We start from the raw sequence: 15842 nt of genomic DNA on the forward strand, positions 1-15842 counted from the left end.
CCCCCCGCACCCATTTCTGGGCAGTGCCGCCCGCCCCGCCTCGGTCCGCCCTCCCGCCCCGCCGGGCGCAACCCCGGCACCGAGCGCAGCGCTGCGGGCGCTCCTGCACAGACGGGGAGCCGTCAGGGACTGCTCTGCCCGCGCCATGCCCGAGGTCCCGGCCGGCGATGGTCGCGCCAGCCAGGGCTGCGGGCGGCAGGACGGGTGCGCACAGCGCGGCTGTCACGGGGACAGGAAGAAGTTGGTGCTGTGAGCCCCACGGCAGGTTCTGGCCCTCTTCGGGGAGACAAGGAAAAAGAAAACAACGCGAAGACCACATTGCCCTAACACACAGTTGCACTGAGAATTTGTAAACCAACTCCATGTCACTTGACTAAACGTAGTTTGCAGGTGTATCAGCAAACAGTAGATAGATTTCTCAATAGATTGATCTGTTGGTACAAAAAAGTTTATTTGGAGCAGTTTTGACATGTTTCCATTCTGTAGGCTCACTTTCCAGCTCTGCATTGGATCAGCAAGTACAACCATCCCACATAAGTGACAGTTTTTGATAAGGAAGGAACCTACCTTTAGGGTTACCCCAGTCATGTGTAACATAATGTCTAGAAAATTCTTGACAGTGACTCCAGAGCCAAGTGAACCTCCATGGCTTTTTCTCTGACCCTATCCAGATCATAATTTTCTCCTCAGCCTACATTCCCCCTCTACACTTGCTTTGTAAGGGAAAGAAAAGAAAAGAAGATGTATTGGCTTTGACGTGGACGCTGTGGCACCTTTGCCTAGAGAGCCCTCTTTGCGCAGCTGATGGAAGGTACCAGTCACTGCCATTTGCTCGCCCAGGAATATGACAGAAGAGCCTGTATAGCAGCTTCAGCAATACTTCCACAAAGCCACTCACATGAGCTGTTTTCAGTACTCAGTGCTGGCTGAGCACTGCTAGCTCTGCCCCTCTCCTGCTAGGTCAGCCAAGAGACAAGGAAACAAAAATAAGCTCTTTCTAGCACTACCTTCCTCACCAAGAAAAACATGGTTACTCCTCCCCTATCCATGTGAATGCCTCTGTTCCTGGCCTTTGCCTGATGGCTTTCTTCTCCCTCGAACCCTGCTGCTGTCAGTGTTCTGGGCAGCAATTCTGCCACAACATCAGGGACCAGCAGAGCTGGGCTGTCCCATGGCAAGATGAGCTGGGGGTGGCCAGAGCCAAAGCCCAGGCTCCCCAGTCTGGGCAGAGTCCTTCAGCACAAGAGCAGAGCAGACACTAATTATTGGACGCACTGACACACCCACACAAGTGGGTGATGAACCAGGTACAAGGTCCACCCAGCTAATTCAGTCAGGAACAGCAGGAGATGGTGCCAGGAATAGAACTGGAAACACAGGTCCAAGATTCACCCAGGAGATGGGGCTGAAGAGAGCAACCCCTGTGACATAGCCGGGCAGGGAGTGAAGGTGCTGGGCTGTGTTGAAAAGGAGCCCCTACCCCCATGAGCAAGAGTTGGGGCCCCCAAAGCACTTGAGTCAAGGTCATCAAGGGTCAGTGCACCTAGACTCCAGCTCTCCTACACATCTGATGAGGGATTCTGAAACTAAATCCTTTCAGACTTGACACCAGTGTCTGTCTTCTCCTCCACTCCTGGTTTTGGAGTGAACCTAGGCACAGTGGAGACAGCATGGCCATACAGATTGTGGGGCTAACAGTAGAGCTCATCAGCTTATTAGACACTGGTAGAAGAGGCACTTGGTCCTGATACATAGGAAGGAAATGCCTGGGGAGAAAGCATGAAAGCATAAGTAGATTGCAGAAGGTGACACCTAACTGAGGAGATCCATCATGGATAAGTAGATATGGTGAATGTGTAGATAAGCCACTAAGTTAGCAAGCTGATGTTAAAAACTTAAATGAGACCGTTCAGCAGCTCTGTCAGGATCACATGGGTATCCTGGTGCAAAATGGATTTATAAAAGACTGCGTGGAAAGAAATTTCCTCATCCCATAAGAATTTCAGAGACTTGGACAGGGGCAGAGGCAATAGCCTCAAATAAGGATAACAATTACAACCCCCAAACTGAAGAATGCTATTCACATTTCAGTAATTTTGAAAATGTTAGAAGTATGTCTAGGCTGTTTCGAATCCTTTTTCTTAACTTTTTTATCTTCCCCCAGAAGAAAAAAGGCAACATCAAATCCATGTCTATCTTCTGAGCAACTTTTAGTTTGACTAGTCTGCATGTTTCTTGATGGCCAAGCATTTCCCCCTCAGACTCCCAGCACTGTGTTGTCGGGAATCATTAGTCCTCGACACCTGCACTGTCCTGCGCCCATCCATCACAAAGCGGCACCTGTCCCCAGCAGCGGCCACGTGTGGCCCTTGCTCCCTTTCCTCCTGCAGGACTCGTCCCCTGGCTGGAGTGACGGCCCCGAGAAACCCCTCGTTCCCCGGACGAAGGCTCCGGCACTGCCTTCTTTCCCACACCGCAGTCGCGGGGCGAGTTTAAGAGGGGGAGGAACAGCGTGGGTTCCCCACGGACTCTCCACCGGGAAGCCTTTCCGCGCAAGCCCGGCGGGCGGGGGAAGGAGCGGGCGGGGGACCGGCGGCGGCAGCAGGGAGGCGACGACGGCGGGGCGGGCAGCGGGCCCGGGGCGTGGCGCGGGTCCGGCGGCGCCGGGAGGCGGCTCAGTCCCCGCTGCCAGCCGAGGGCGGCCGGCCCCGCGGAGCAGCCGCCCAGCCCGGCCCGCCCCGCGCCGGAGCCGCCGCCGGCCGGCGAGGGCGGCAGCATGAGCGGCGGGCGTAGCGGGCGATCCGCCGTGAAGATGGAGGCGCCGTTTTACCCCGAGGAAGGACTGGAGCTGCTGCCCGACTTCGTGCCGCTGCCAGGTTTCGGTACCGCCGGCGGACCTGGAGCCGATGCGGCGGCGGGGCAGAAGCTGCTGCTGGGCGCCGGGAAGAAGCGGGACCTGCCGGCTGCCGCCCCCGCGCCGCTCCCGGGGCCCTTCGCCCTTCGCCCGCCCGCCGGCGCCCGCGGCAGCGCGGCGGCTCTGCGCTTGCTGCCACCGCCGCCCGCCGCCGCCGCCGCCCCGCCGCCCGCCGCGGGCTCCGCGGAGACGGGGAGCGGTGGCGGGGCGGCGGCGGCCCGCGGCGGCCCGGAGGCCGCGCTGGGGTCGGCTGCGGAGCTGCCGCTACTGAAGCTGCCGCCGGCCGCCGACCTGGAGCAGCTGCTGATCCAGGGGGGCGCGGGGCTGGGCGCCGGCAGCCCCGGGCCGACGGCACCCGGAGCGAGTAGCGGCGGGGCGGCGGCGGCGGGGCCGTTCCTCTACCGGCAGCCGGTGACGCAGGAGCAGGAGGGTTTCGCCGACGGCTTCGTCAAGGCCCTGGCCGACCTGCATAAGCAGAACCAGCTCCTGGCGGCGCCGCCGCCGCTCTCCACTCCGGGACCCTGCTGCACAGCCCGCCCGGGGCCGCCGGGAGCCCCCGCCGCCGCCGCCGCCGCCGACCCTCCGGCCGTCTACACCAACTTGAGCGGCTTCAACCCCGCGGGGCCGCTGAGCCCCTCGGGCAGCGCCTATCCCTCCGCCTCCGCCCCACCGCCGCCGCCCGGCCTGGCCTTCGGGGCGGCGGGTCTGGGGAGCGGCCGGCTGCCGCCGGCGCGGTCCCTGGAGGAGCCGCAGACGGTGCCCGAGGTGCCGCCGTCGGCGGGCGGGGAGGCAGGCAGCAGCGCGCCGACGCCGCCGTCGCTGTCGCCGCTGGACGCGGAGAGCCAGGAGCGGCTGAAGGCAGAGCGCAAGCGGCTGCGAAACCGCATCGCCGCCTCCAAGTGCCGCCGGCGGAAGCTGGAGCGCATCGCCCGACTGGAGGAGAAGGTGAAGGCGCTCAAGGGGCAGAACGCCGAGCTGGCCGCCACCGCCAACCTCCTCCGCGCCCAGGTCACCCAGCTGCAGGGTCGCGTCCGCAGCCACCTCTCCTCCGGCTGCCACATCAACGCCGCCGGGCATCCTCCTCCTCCTCACGCCGCCGCCCAGCCGCGGGAGACTCCCACCGAGGCGGCCGCCGCCGCGCCGGAGACCAGCGCCTGCTGAGGAGGGACACCCCGCCGGCCCCGGCCGCATCCCGCCCGGGGGCACCGCAGGGCCAAGGTGCGCGCCCGCCGCCGCCCTTCTGCTATTATTTTTTATTATTATTATTATTAATTATTATTATTATTTATTTGCGCCCGGAGAAGGCGTTTTTGCGGGAGCCGGGTGTTGCTAAGCGTTTCTCGAGTTCTGTCGATGTCACATTCAGCAGCGAGGGTCTCCGTGGGTGGTTCTGGGGCAGGTGGTTGTTAATTTTTCAGTGAAGTACTTGAGGTCTGTAGAGATTTCGGAAAATAAGAAAATTACTGTTTACAGAAAGATTCAACTTTATTTTCATGGGGGATATAAAAAGTGTGTTTCCTAATACACCTTACTGAACTGTATAGCAATGGATAAGCTTTTCAGACTTAAAAAAAAATAGCCAGAATCATACCTTTTGAAAAGATGTGCGTGTATATATATATTTAAAACATAATATGGCTATGTATATTTTCTTGGTATTGATAAAGAACTTTTTTTAAAATACTGTCTTTCTCTAGAGCTTTAATTTGCCATTGAGAGTTAAGACAGCTGTGTGGGTGCTCTTGCACTTACATGGCTTTAAAATTGAACCCTGGAGGGAAATGATTTTTGTTGTAAATCTTAAGCAGATTGAAATGCATTGCTGACTCAGTCATATGAGAATAGTTTTCTAAAATTGTATGCTCCATATTTCTTGTGCCAGTGCAAACTTGGGGCATTGACAGTTATTTATTGAAACTTGAACACTTTTTGGACGTTGCCTAGACCTTATTTTTCTAGATAACATGTTAGTAGAGAAAATGGTTACTTTGGCAAAAAGAGCTTTACTTTTTTTCTTTTTTTCCTTCACTGTGTACATTCCAGTAGTGTGTGCTCTTTACATAGTATAGTAACAATTCAGTGCTATACGGAAAAGGGCTCAGGTGGTTTGGGGTGGGTTAGCTGTAAAGGTGATAATTCCATTGTATTCTGTTTGAATAAATCACAGAAATATTATGGAGAACTAGATTTATTTTTTGGTAGAAATCTGTGTATCTTGCTTCTTGGTCTACTTTGTTCTAAAGAAACTTTCTGCAATATGCTGGAGACAGAAAGAGTCAGTGCTTGAGTGTGAAATGTTTTTCTGGTTGGGAAGAATTGGTGTGATTTATTTCTTTGTCGAGAATTTACTAGTAGAGGAGTATAGCAAAGGAACTATTTCTTCTGATTAGACATAATCCTCAATAAGTTTTTGAAAGCTTTAGGTCCCTTGCTCGGTGCCACTGCCTTCCTTGCTTCTGCTGCACCTGTGTATTTTGAGCATAGCCGCTATCGCAGCGCTGCCGAGCCCTGTGGCGATGGTGCAGTGGGAAGGGTCTGTCGGAGTGTGACGGTCACCCCACCAGAAGCCCCTCTGTGCGGAGGCCGCGGGCCGGCCCTGCCGCTGGGGGAAGGCAGAGCTTCTCCTGAGCAGATCCAGCTGCAGTGTGGGGCCCTCTCCCCTCGCTGAAACTGTGCTAAAATCTCAGCTTGAACTCAGAGGCAAATCTTTCATGGGGATACGTGTCGGTGCCAGCTGGTGAAAAGGGGGAATCATATGAGGAGCCAAGGGGGCATAGACATCTCTGTGTGTACAGCAGTTGCTCAGATCTGTTAAAGCCACTCAGGAGCTGGTAAACATCTATTACTTCTTCTGAAGGCTACAGTTAATGACTTGAAACTCAGTAAGAACGGGATAGACTCACAGTTTTTCATGCTTTTATTGGGGATATGTGAGTGCTATCTGTTCAGAAAGTTGAGCTGCAGCAATCAAGTGTATGAGCTTTTTCTTTTAGTGCATAGTCATTCCTGGCACATATATGAAATTATATGAAAATGTGTAGTTTTACTGTAGCTGAGATGCTCCAAGAATATTTCTTTTCTTAATGCATATGCAAATTAGGTAGAAGCCATATTAATCATTGTATAACTGTTTAATCATGTCACCAGAGCCTTTTTTGGTGGTTGAAAGGATTGCCTGTAACAGTACTTTCTGCTGTTAGAAATACTAATGAGCAGATAAAAAAATATTTTGATCTTAACACAGGTTTAAAGACTTCTTAAGGGCATTCTGAACCATACAGCATACAATCTGTAGCACTGCCTGTTACATAATAACTGCGTGAAAAATACGGTTTTTACTTTGGTAGTCATCACCTATCTGCAAAGATGCTGCAAGTCTGGAGGAACTGATAAAAAACTTCTCTTTTCCCCCCACACTGAATGTCATTCCCTAGTGAGAGAGGTAATGCTGCATGATAGATGTGTGATACTTTACTGCATATGTAGTGAGGTGGGGTTTTTTTAAGGAATCCTGGAAAAATCATAAAAAATTACATGGGTCAACACTGCTGCTTTGGTCCTTGTCTTTGTAAATGGATGGAGGGCTAGGTAAAAATCTTGTGGCAGAACACAGGACAATGATAAATGCAGCTGTGCAATACTTGTTCTTTACTTGCTTCATAATTTCTGCTCATAATGAATTAGCAATATCCAAGTGATGTGGGGATCCATACGGCAGTGGAAATCACTGCAATTCCCCTTCCCAGCCACGGGCAGGGCTCTAGTGGGCTATAGTCTAGCAGGTTTATAATGAGCTCCTCCTTTTCAGCGTGGTAATGTTAAAGCTGAAAGCCACCCCACATTGCCTCACTCATGTTTGAACTTTCTGCAAGAGCAGTCTCACATCCAGCATCTCAAAGAGCTCATGTGGTAACTTCTTTGATAGCCCGCTTTCTGTTCTAGCTGACATATGTTTGGTGGTGGAAGTGGTGACAGGCCAGCTCTGTTACCCTGATGACTGATAAGAGATTCCTAGTGAGGCTGGCAACTCCAGCTCTCTGCCAGAGGCTACTATTCTGGTTGCAGAGTTGTCCAAAAGACACGTATTTTTTATACAGTGACAGGCTATCTTCATAAATGCCTTATTTTATCTGGCATTTAGGCTAAGAAACAGGGTCTAACACTGACATGACCAAAATCTGAGACTAGTGTTGGGGTGGTTGGGGTTTTTTTTAGCAGTGGGTTCCACTAGAGGTTGCTGCATTTTTTGCAGCATATTTTGCATATTTGAGTGGAAAGCCTAAGCACCTAACACTTTAAAACAATATAAAAAGACTCAGGAGTACTTACTTGCTGCAGCTGTCAGACTTTATTGTTCCTGTCTTCTAAAATATATCAATACTCTGACTTTTAGCTCTGGAGTGTTCCTAAATCTCAATATGGCTTCTCTATTTTGTCTGCCTTTTTTCTTCAATTTGCTGCTAAATGTATGTGTCTTTAGGTTTTGATTTTCTGCCAAAAACTTTGGTCACTGTGAGATGCTAAAAGATAGATACTGGGTAAAAATTTTCCAGACTGTTTATATGATTTGCATCCATGTAGCTCCTTTTCGGTAACTGCAAGCAACTTGGTTGTGTGTTACCATAAGAAGAGAAAATAACCAAAACCCCTCAAAAACAAAACCCAAAAAAAGCAAACAAAAAAATTAAAATTCCGAAACAAAACAGTTTATGTTCACTGTTAGCTCAGCGCTCTTTAGCGTTTTTCTTCATCCTTCAAAACTACCGTGCTTTGTTATACTTGTGCACACTATTTGCTAGTTCTTGCAAAGACTCACGCTGCGTGACTTGATTTGCAGGCTACCCTCATGCCCTTCTGATCTGGTTTTGCATTCCAGATGCAAACCCATGACAAATAAACATGTCTCTGTGGTTTTTTGCCCCAGGTGTAATTGCTCTGGAGACTACATAGTCTCCTCTGTCTGTTTTTGTTGCTGGATGCATATTCCTGTGAACATCGTTTGCTGCTCAGCAGTTTTTGAACGTGCTTGAACCCATGTCTTGATTTAGATGTGAAGTGCCTTCTTATTTAGGTGCTACAGCAAAATAGTTTGATTCATATATGACTTTGATTTATTTGAATTGTTACCAGCTCTTTTCTGTCTTGGGAAGTAGGAGGGGCAATGTTTTCAGTAAGGGAAGTCTTGTTCACTCCTTCCTTGGGCAGAGGGTGGAGCCCCCATCAGATCTGCTTCTGCTTGCTGTGAGAGCAAAGAAGCTACTCTGATAACACTGACTCAAATGATGTCATTGCTAGGAAAGTAGTTTGGTTTGGTCTCCAGTGTAGTGAAGTCTGTCAGAATCACAAGGTCTCCAGACAGGTCTGGGTAGCTGGTGAGTTGTTCTTAAAGCTTTCACTGTGATTCCAGGTCGAGCCCATATGGTCTGTTTAGAGAGCCTTTCCAAAAACACAAGTACTTTGCATACTTTGAGAAGCGTAGGTGTTAGGACACGGTAAGTCCTGATCATGGTGAGGAGTGATTCTAGCGGTGATGGTCATGTTTTCTGTCATGAGCCTTTTATGGTCTTCCAAGAGGTAAATATTTCAACAGATCTGGACTCTTCACTGCATGTCAGTAATCACTGCTGACTAACATGCACTGTTCAAGATCAAGGGTGGCCCTGCTGACAGTTCTCTCTTATCTTGGTTTGTATTCGTGTCTTTATGAAAGAAAGAGTCATGAGGCATCCTTTGTTCATTTAAATATCTGATTGACTGTCCCTCTCACCTTTGACAAAGAAGTGATCTCCCCAGGTTAAGCCCTGAGGCATTCTGCAGTTTGCAGCTGTTAAAGTGGAAATTCATTAGGCAACTAATTTTTAATCAGTTATGTAAGTCATTGATGCTTCCCAAAGTACTGGATAATATTGTTTGATAGAGTCTAAAGTACAGGTGCATGCTATGTCTGAATTCCTAATTGTGATGAAAATAATTTCTTGGCTACCATAACTGAGGTCTTGACTATTTGAATCCAGCATCTTCTTAGAGAAAATTTTTCTATATCTGAGACTAATATGCAAGAGAAAAAAAAATCTGCTCCTAACATAAGTCATTCTTTGATGCATTCTATGTGTCCTGCTTCTGAAGTGCAAGTTAAAAAAGGAAAAGCAATGAGTTATATTTGCATTTATTCATATGTGCAGCTGTAACTGCTGCTGGATAATTTTGCTCTTTCCTTACTTAATTCTCCAAGTTTCTATGTTTAGCAAGTAGACCAGTTGGAGTATGACATATCTGCATACGTATTTGATTTGTATAAAACCACTTCAATTTTTCCAGTATTTTGTTTGAAATTTTACAGTAAGAATAAGTCTTGAAGAGTTCTTAGCCTATTTTGATGCTTGTTGGTCACTTCTTTTGATCAGTCTGTAGTGACTGCTTATCTTCCAGCAGAAGTGGACAGTAAAGTCTGTCAGGGATTCACCTTTTTCAGCATTTGGCAAGACCTGTATTAGCAGGAAAAAAACTTGGGCAGAAAGCTTTAACAGTGCATAATAATCCTGTAAATGTTAACTAATCCTTCTCGTGCCATGGTCACGTTGTTGGGGAGTTGCATCAGTGTTTAGTGTACCTGATGAAGAATGATAAATGTTCCTGTGACAAAGTGCAGAATCTAAAGCTTATGAGAAACTTAATCTTACTGCACATGGTGCAACTTTACTTTGAAGGTGTTGAATTAGATTTGAATATATAGAGATTTAGGCCATTATGGTACATTATGGGAGAAAAGAGGTTTTAGTAATTCATAATTACTCCTCTTCAGTGTTTCAGAGATCTGTCTCTTTTTATCCTATGAAGTGTCTTGCAGCTGTTTGTGCTGTGAAACTTCTCTCTTCATACGACTCAGTAACTTGGAGGAAGGACAGAAGCAACTTCTCCATGAGTTAGTCATGTGTGACAAGCTAAATGTAGGTTTCTGAGAAACACTGCAAGACTGAATGCACAGTGGAGAACCTGATGTTTGTGTGTTGCTAAAAGAGTATAGAAATGCATACACATAGATCATAGCAAGAACTGCTTTCTGAGACACCATCCTGTTGCCTTGCTATGGGCATTGATCTTTGCTGCTTGCTTTAGTCTGGGAACGCTTCTTCCTAAGATATTGCATACCTGAAGGCTTACTTTCTGCATCAATACAGTCACAACCCAAATCTCTGCTTGTTTGTTGAAACAGTTGGCTGCATATGGGTCACTCAGAATGCCCTGCTCTAGTTGTCTTTGCAGGGTCCCACTGGGGAAACAGTGGTGGGGGGGAAGGAAACCAGTCTGTATCTTCACACCAATGCTGTGTATTGAAATGCAATTTTCAGTTGAGTAGTCTTGACAAAAGTGTGTTACTGATGTGAAAATACTGAATCTTGGTCTTGTGTCTGCAGGGGACATGAGTTAGTTCTTGTGCTGGAGTCCTGCTGTGGGGTGGTATCCTCTCAAGTCAGTGAGAACTAACTGAAGAAACAGCAAATCCAACCTTTATGAACAAATTCTTCTGAAGCACACAGATACCGGCAAACACATGTCAAGGTGTTGTGCATAGACATCAGCATGTATAGAAAAGGAGATGGCCAAAGGAAGGGACATTGATTTTCTTAGCTGTAACAGGACACAATGGGGTTTTTCACATTCTTTTGTGGTCAAATTGTTCCAGAAGAAAACTAAGCTGCATTTCTCTGTGTGATCACAAGGTGGTTTTTTAGATTTCCAGTCAAATTAGAGGACTTTCAAATCTTGCAGTGCTAAATCAACTCAAAAGGGGAATTTATTTTAAAGTCACATTTAGCCTTAATGTTATCTGAAGTGCTGCAGTTCATGTGTAGTAGTTTACTGCATGGTGAATGGATGATTATCCTAAATAATGTTTGTAAGGGAGTCACCCTAAATAATTACCTGTGTGATGTTACCTTTTTTTCTGCTATCAAAATGTCTTTATCCATAGCATAGCTGGCTGTAAATTGAGCTTTGCTCTGAATTTCTAGTACTTACAAACAGAGTCTGCAATAGTTTAAGAAGTAAATGTTCTGGTTGAATGTTCTGGCTAAAGCATGACAATTTCTGTAGAAATACTTTGAAGCAATTGTTGGGTTTGAAGCCTTGCTAACGTGTAGATAACAGATATGACCTGTTCACTGTGCACTAATACAGTGCTAGATTCTGATATTTAGCACACTGCTGATAAGATTTACTACTGCTGTCACTTACTGGTTAAGAACTAACTATGGGTGGAATTGTAAGTCACCTGAATGAGGTCTGCGAAGTCAAGAGAGCTGTCTTGCTGGAGATCAGTAACTGACTCCCATCCCATCTAGGGGAAAGGAAAAAAAAGCTTTGTCTGTTTTGTTGTTTGCAAGTCCAGTTACTTTTCTAGGTTGAGTCCTGTTTTACTGTTACCTCAAAATTTATTTTAATAAATTTGAAAACATTTCTAGTAAGTACCTTGAAGCTTGTCTTGAAACTGTTCAGTTATAATCAGTGGTTGTACAACTGTGGTATTACTTCTGTCATAGATGGAGAAAGCTGAAGCTGTTAAGGGTCAGACTTCTCACTGCATCCCTGTTCTTAGACAATGGACTGAACATGAGAAAAATCATGACCAGTAGCTTGAACTCTGAGAAGCTGTTTGATACCATTTTCTTGTCCTCTTCAGAAAGCTTCCCAATGCCCCAAGGGATATGTGTTTCTCCTGCCTCACATGGAAAATTGATCTTTAAGAATTAACAGTTTTAAAATAATTAACTAAATAAATAAATATAGTTTTCTGGTGCACACTGAGTAATTTGAAAGATAACATACTGAACTTGACAATCTTTCACATACCTCTGTTTTGTAAATCTCCATATTTTCTTATAATGCAGGACACAAGCAATGGAGTGGTGTCAAATGAAGTTAGTGCTGTTCCAGAGAGTGTATTTAGGATACTCTCCTTCTTTTTCCCTAGTAAATGCTATGGAAAGAGAGCAGTAGAAGATACTGATATAAAACTTGCTATTCTTCACGAGTAGAGACAGAGTTTGAATTCTTGGGTTTTTCCAAATTTTGCCATTCTTTCTTTTGATATCTTTCATGGGATGGTGACAGAAATAGTGAAAAAATACTATTAATGAGTTAAATGTTCTTATTATGTCTAATGTCACATAAGTTACAGCCGTAAGTAGCTGGGGCACCTATTTAAGGTCTGCAAGATAACACCTTCAGAATAGGGAATCCTAAAATGCTGCCAGAGTATTTTTATCAGTCTGAACCATTTTTTGCCAGTTACTAAAATGGTATTGTAAATCCCTGTGATTTTTGGAAGTTTTTGTGTGCACCGTATAAGTGAAATCACTGCACAGGCTGGTATGTCTGCATGGTATGATACTACTTTCTCAGCAGGCCAGTAATGTCTAATAAAATTTACTTCTTTATCCCTTTTCCCATTGGCAACAGTTAGAGATAATTGTTGCAAGAATCAGCACCAGGAAGGAGGAAAAAAATACATCTAAGGGAAAAAAATTATATTTCTCTTTGAAACAGTATTTAATGGTAACATTTATTTTATGTTTAAGTGGCAGATACTTAAGACTGCTCTTCAGGATGCTTTTTAACTTACTTTGTTTTGTGATTACTGCTTAAGTGTCTTCTAAATGTCTCTTCTTTAAAAACTGTGCCACTCCCTGTTTGGCCTGATGACTGGTGATTTCACACTTACCCTTATTTATTTAAAGCCATGGCAACCACCCTACTGAAATGTCATCAAGTAAAGCCCAGGTTTGCATGCTGACTAGTGATGCAAAGGTCTGCTCTCTAATAAAGTGCAGCCCATGAAGGACAAGATCCAAAAGGCAGCTACGCCCTGTCTTCAAGCATTTGCTCTAATTTCAAGGCTTTGCCATGTGGTGTTGCTCAACGTGCAGCAAAACAAGTTCTTGCGAGCCCCTTGAGCATTCCTCTGCACGTAACAGATTAAATATTCAGGCTTCGTTAACTCTCCCACCCGCCCCCCAAGAAAAAAAAAGAACAAACCAAACCAAAACCCACAGAAACAAACCCAAGCCCGGAACAAAAGGCCCAACACAAATATATCTTAGAGAATTGTTTTGCTTTGTTGCACACTGCTGTTAATTACAGAGACGCTTAGTTCTGACATGTGAGCCGTCAATCTAAACACTCCCAACAGTGATTTTGCTTTGGTTGCGCTTTGCTGCTTTGTACAGGACAAAGGGAAGGGAATAAGTGTTGCAATGTAGTATTGTGCAATTCCTGTCTTTTAAATAGAAAATGATAGGCAAGTCTTCATAGGCCTCTCGCACTTCAAAATTTAGCCACTGCTTTTTGCCACTCTCGCTTTTCTTAATCGGGAATGGGTCTACTGGCTTCTTAAGTTCAAAAGGAGAGAAGGGGAGAAGTGTAGAGAGAGTAAAAGGTGGCAGTACCAGTGACATTTTACTGTGAAGGGTCCTGAGCCTTCTGGGCCTTAAAACTCAATCTGTTAGGTTACCTCTAGTTCGTGATATTGAAAGGTAATTCTTAGACTCCTTATGCAGGGTCTTACCAGTAAAGGTGGCTGAGTCTGTATTGCTGAATAAGTCTTTTGCTGAAGTAGCTCTTTGGCTGTCTGTGTTTTTCCATCTGTGGAGTTGTGGGACTTTCTTCCAGGGCAGTTTCTCTTTCCTGTAGTGGCTCATCATTCCTGCTGGCTTGTTGTTCCTGCAGTTTCTGCCTACACTGAAAAATCCTTCTGAGGTTTAGGAGACTGCACATGTGCCCCCACTTTGTGGTGTTTGTGATGTCTAATCTCATATGACTCAAAAGAGATCCCCAGAGAAAGGAGTAGCTCCGGTTAGGTGCAGACTGGGAAAGATGAAATCTATCTTTCTTTGTGCAGTGTGTCTTTCTATCAGTTCAACAGAGGAATTAACTCCCATCAGATAAAGGAGAGTTCTTGGGCAATAGGACCCAGCTTTGAAAATGTTTGGTGGTTTCTGGTTCTTGCTGAGCTTCCATGATGCAGAAAACACTTAATGATCTGCCGTACTATAATCACAATACCTGGCAATGTCATGGGCTGGGGCTGCTGGTAGGATCATGCAAGTTCTGTGGTCCTTACTGGGATTCATGCCTCACGCTGATTAATAGAATAAGGGATTTCCTGTAAAGGACAAAAATCCCATCCCTGCTGCATCACCACCAGCATCTTCAAGCTCTCTTTTTGTCCAAAAGAAGTGTGAGCAAACTGCCACTTCCTACAGCTCTTCAATGCGAGCTGGTTCTTCAAAGGCCTTGAGGCATGGCACTGAAATTTTCTCCTTCAGGGTAGCTCTTCAAAATGAAAGGTGGAAGCAGAGCAGTTCAAATTGGGCTTTTGCTCTTCCAGCAGCTTAGTTGGTGGGTGGGTGTCTGCCTACATCCTTTCTTGGGTTTTTATAAGTTGGGTTTATGTGTACCTTATTATTCTGCCTTACTAAATTAGCCGGCACAGAGGAAGCCTCTGAGAAACCCTTTAAAAATCTCTGCTTCTGGGAGAATTTTATAGAATTCCAGCATGTGAATAGATTAAGATAAAAACCAACCAAACAAAAAAACCCCAATGAAACAAAACAACCCACAAAAGCAACCTAAAACAAACAACAAAACAAATCATTTTTTATGGATTCTATGGACCCTTTTAAACCTAATTCATTTTGGAAAGTCTTTGAGCAAGTGTGCTGGCAAGGACATTGCACACAGATGGACATAGTAGTGAAACAAAATTCAGTAGTAGTCATTTGCTGGATTTGGTCAGGAGAGATTTTAAAGGACACTTCTGAGACCTTTTTACTGATGTGGTGATTTTTTTTTTAAGTAATCAAGCTACAGGGCTTAATAATATACAACTGAGGATTATGTCCATTGTAATTTTTTTACATTACTTTTACTAACTGTGTAGTATTATATTCAAAATACTTATTTCTGAGACAAAGTGGACGATACTGGTGGGCATCTTGCACTTGATTAAATGTAAAACATTTTCTTAATTTAGTGATGTGTTTAGGAGAATACTGTAACTTACTGAATATACAACAGTGATAACTGTGTTTACAATAATTTTCAAATTCCTACTGTTCAGTGGTAGCCAACTTGTTTAAGAATTGGAAGTAAGGCATACTGCAATTGGCAATCTTGGAAAAATTAACTCAATGCTGCTACCACTAAATACTGTGGGAAGGATACCATGGGTTTAAATGGCAGCAGGATTGTATTCCAAGCCTCTGTCTTAAGCACTCATGACTAAAAGGCGACTTGCCTTGTACTCATTTATGTATCCCTGTGTGTAGTACATCAGTTAGAAATCTGTTAATGATTGATTTGTAACATTAGGACGTTTATGGAGATCACAGTGGGGTTTTTGTTTGTTTTTGTTTGTGAACAGACACTTAGACATTTTGGAATGTATAACATTGATCCTTGTGCTGGAATTGTTTACATGCAAAAAGGTATTTATGATTTTTTGCAAACTGCAATGTGCAATTTTGTACATGTGTTTTAAACTACAGAGTTTATAAGGAAGATATTGTATGTACAGTACTTGGACATGAGTATTATTTCTTTGATATAAATATCTAGAGGAAAATTAAAATTGCTTTATATTCATATTTTTGGCTGTGTTTTTTATTATTTCAGCAAGAAATTTAAAAGTAGGCTTAAGGCATAGTGATTTGGGCTTTTAAAGAAGTATTTTTAAATCGTGCTTGATACACTGCTTCCTTTGATCGTGTAAATATACTGAAGTGCAAGGAGGGATGAATTTCTTCTTGTGAAAATGTTGCTCTTTGGAATAACTTCCCTATATGCTCGTGTATTTGCAAGACAGAAAGTGAACTCTTATAGAGAGCAAAAGAGAAGAGACAGTCCACCTCTAATGATATCATCTTTCGGG

The 15842-nt window shown here is 45.2% G+C and overlaps 1 protein-coding gene across 1 annotated transcript; it reads left to right on the forward strand.

Annotated features, from left to right (window-relative positions):
• The first annotated feature begins 2433 nt into the window (after positions 1-2433).
• LOC146424640 (transcription factor Jun-like) lies at positions 2434-15558 on the forward strand. Its single transcript, XM_085043567.1, has one exon. It carries the CDS (start codon positions 2777-2779, stop codon positions 4073-4075), a length of 1299 nt encoding a protein of 432 aa, XP_084899693.1. The 5' UTR covers positions 2434-2776; the 3' UTR covers positions 4076-15558.
• The last annotated feature ends 284 nt before the right edge of the window (positions 15559-15842 follow it).

This window comes from Lichenostomus cassidix, chromosome Z (genome assembly GCF_008360975.1).
Source record: "Lichenostomus cassidix isolate B80296 chromosome Z, HeHo_3.0, whole genome shotgun sequence".
Classification (NCBI taxonomy): domain Eukaryota; kingdom Metazoa; phylum Chordata; class Aves; order Passeriformes; family Meliphagidae; genus Lichenostomus; species Lichenostomus cassidix.

What these genes read in the sequence shown, in the direction of transcription:
- LOC146424640 (XM_085043567.1), top strand. Translation starts at nt 2,777, where the DNA reads ATGAGCGGCGGGCGTAGCGGGCGATCCGCCGTGAAGATGGAGGCGCCG.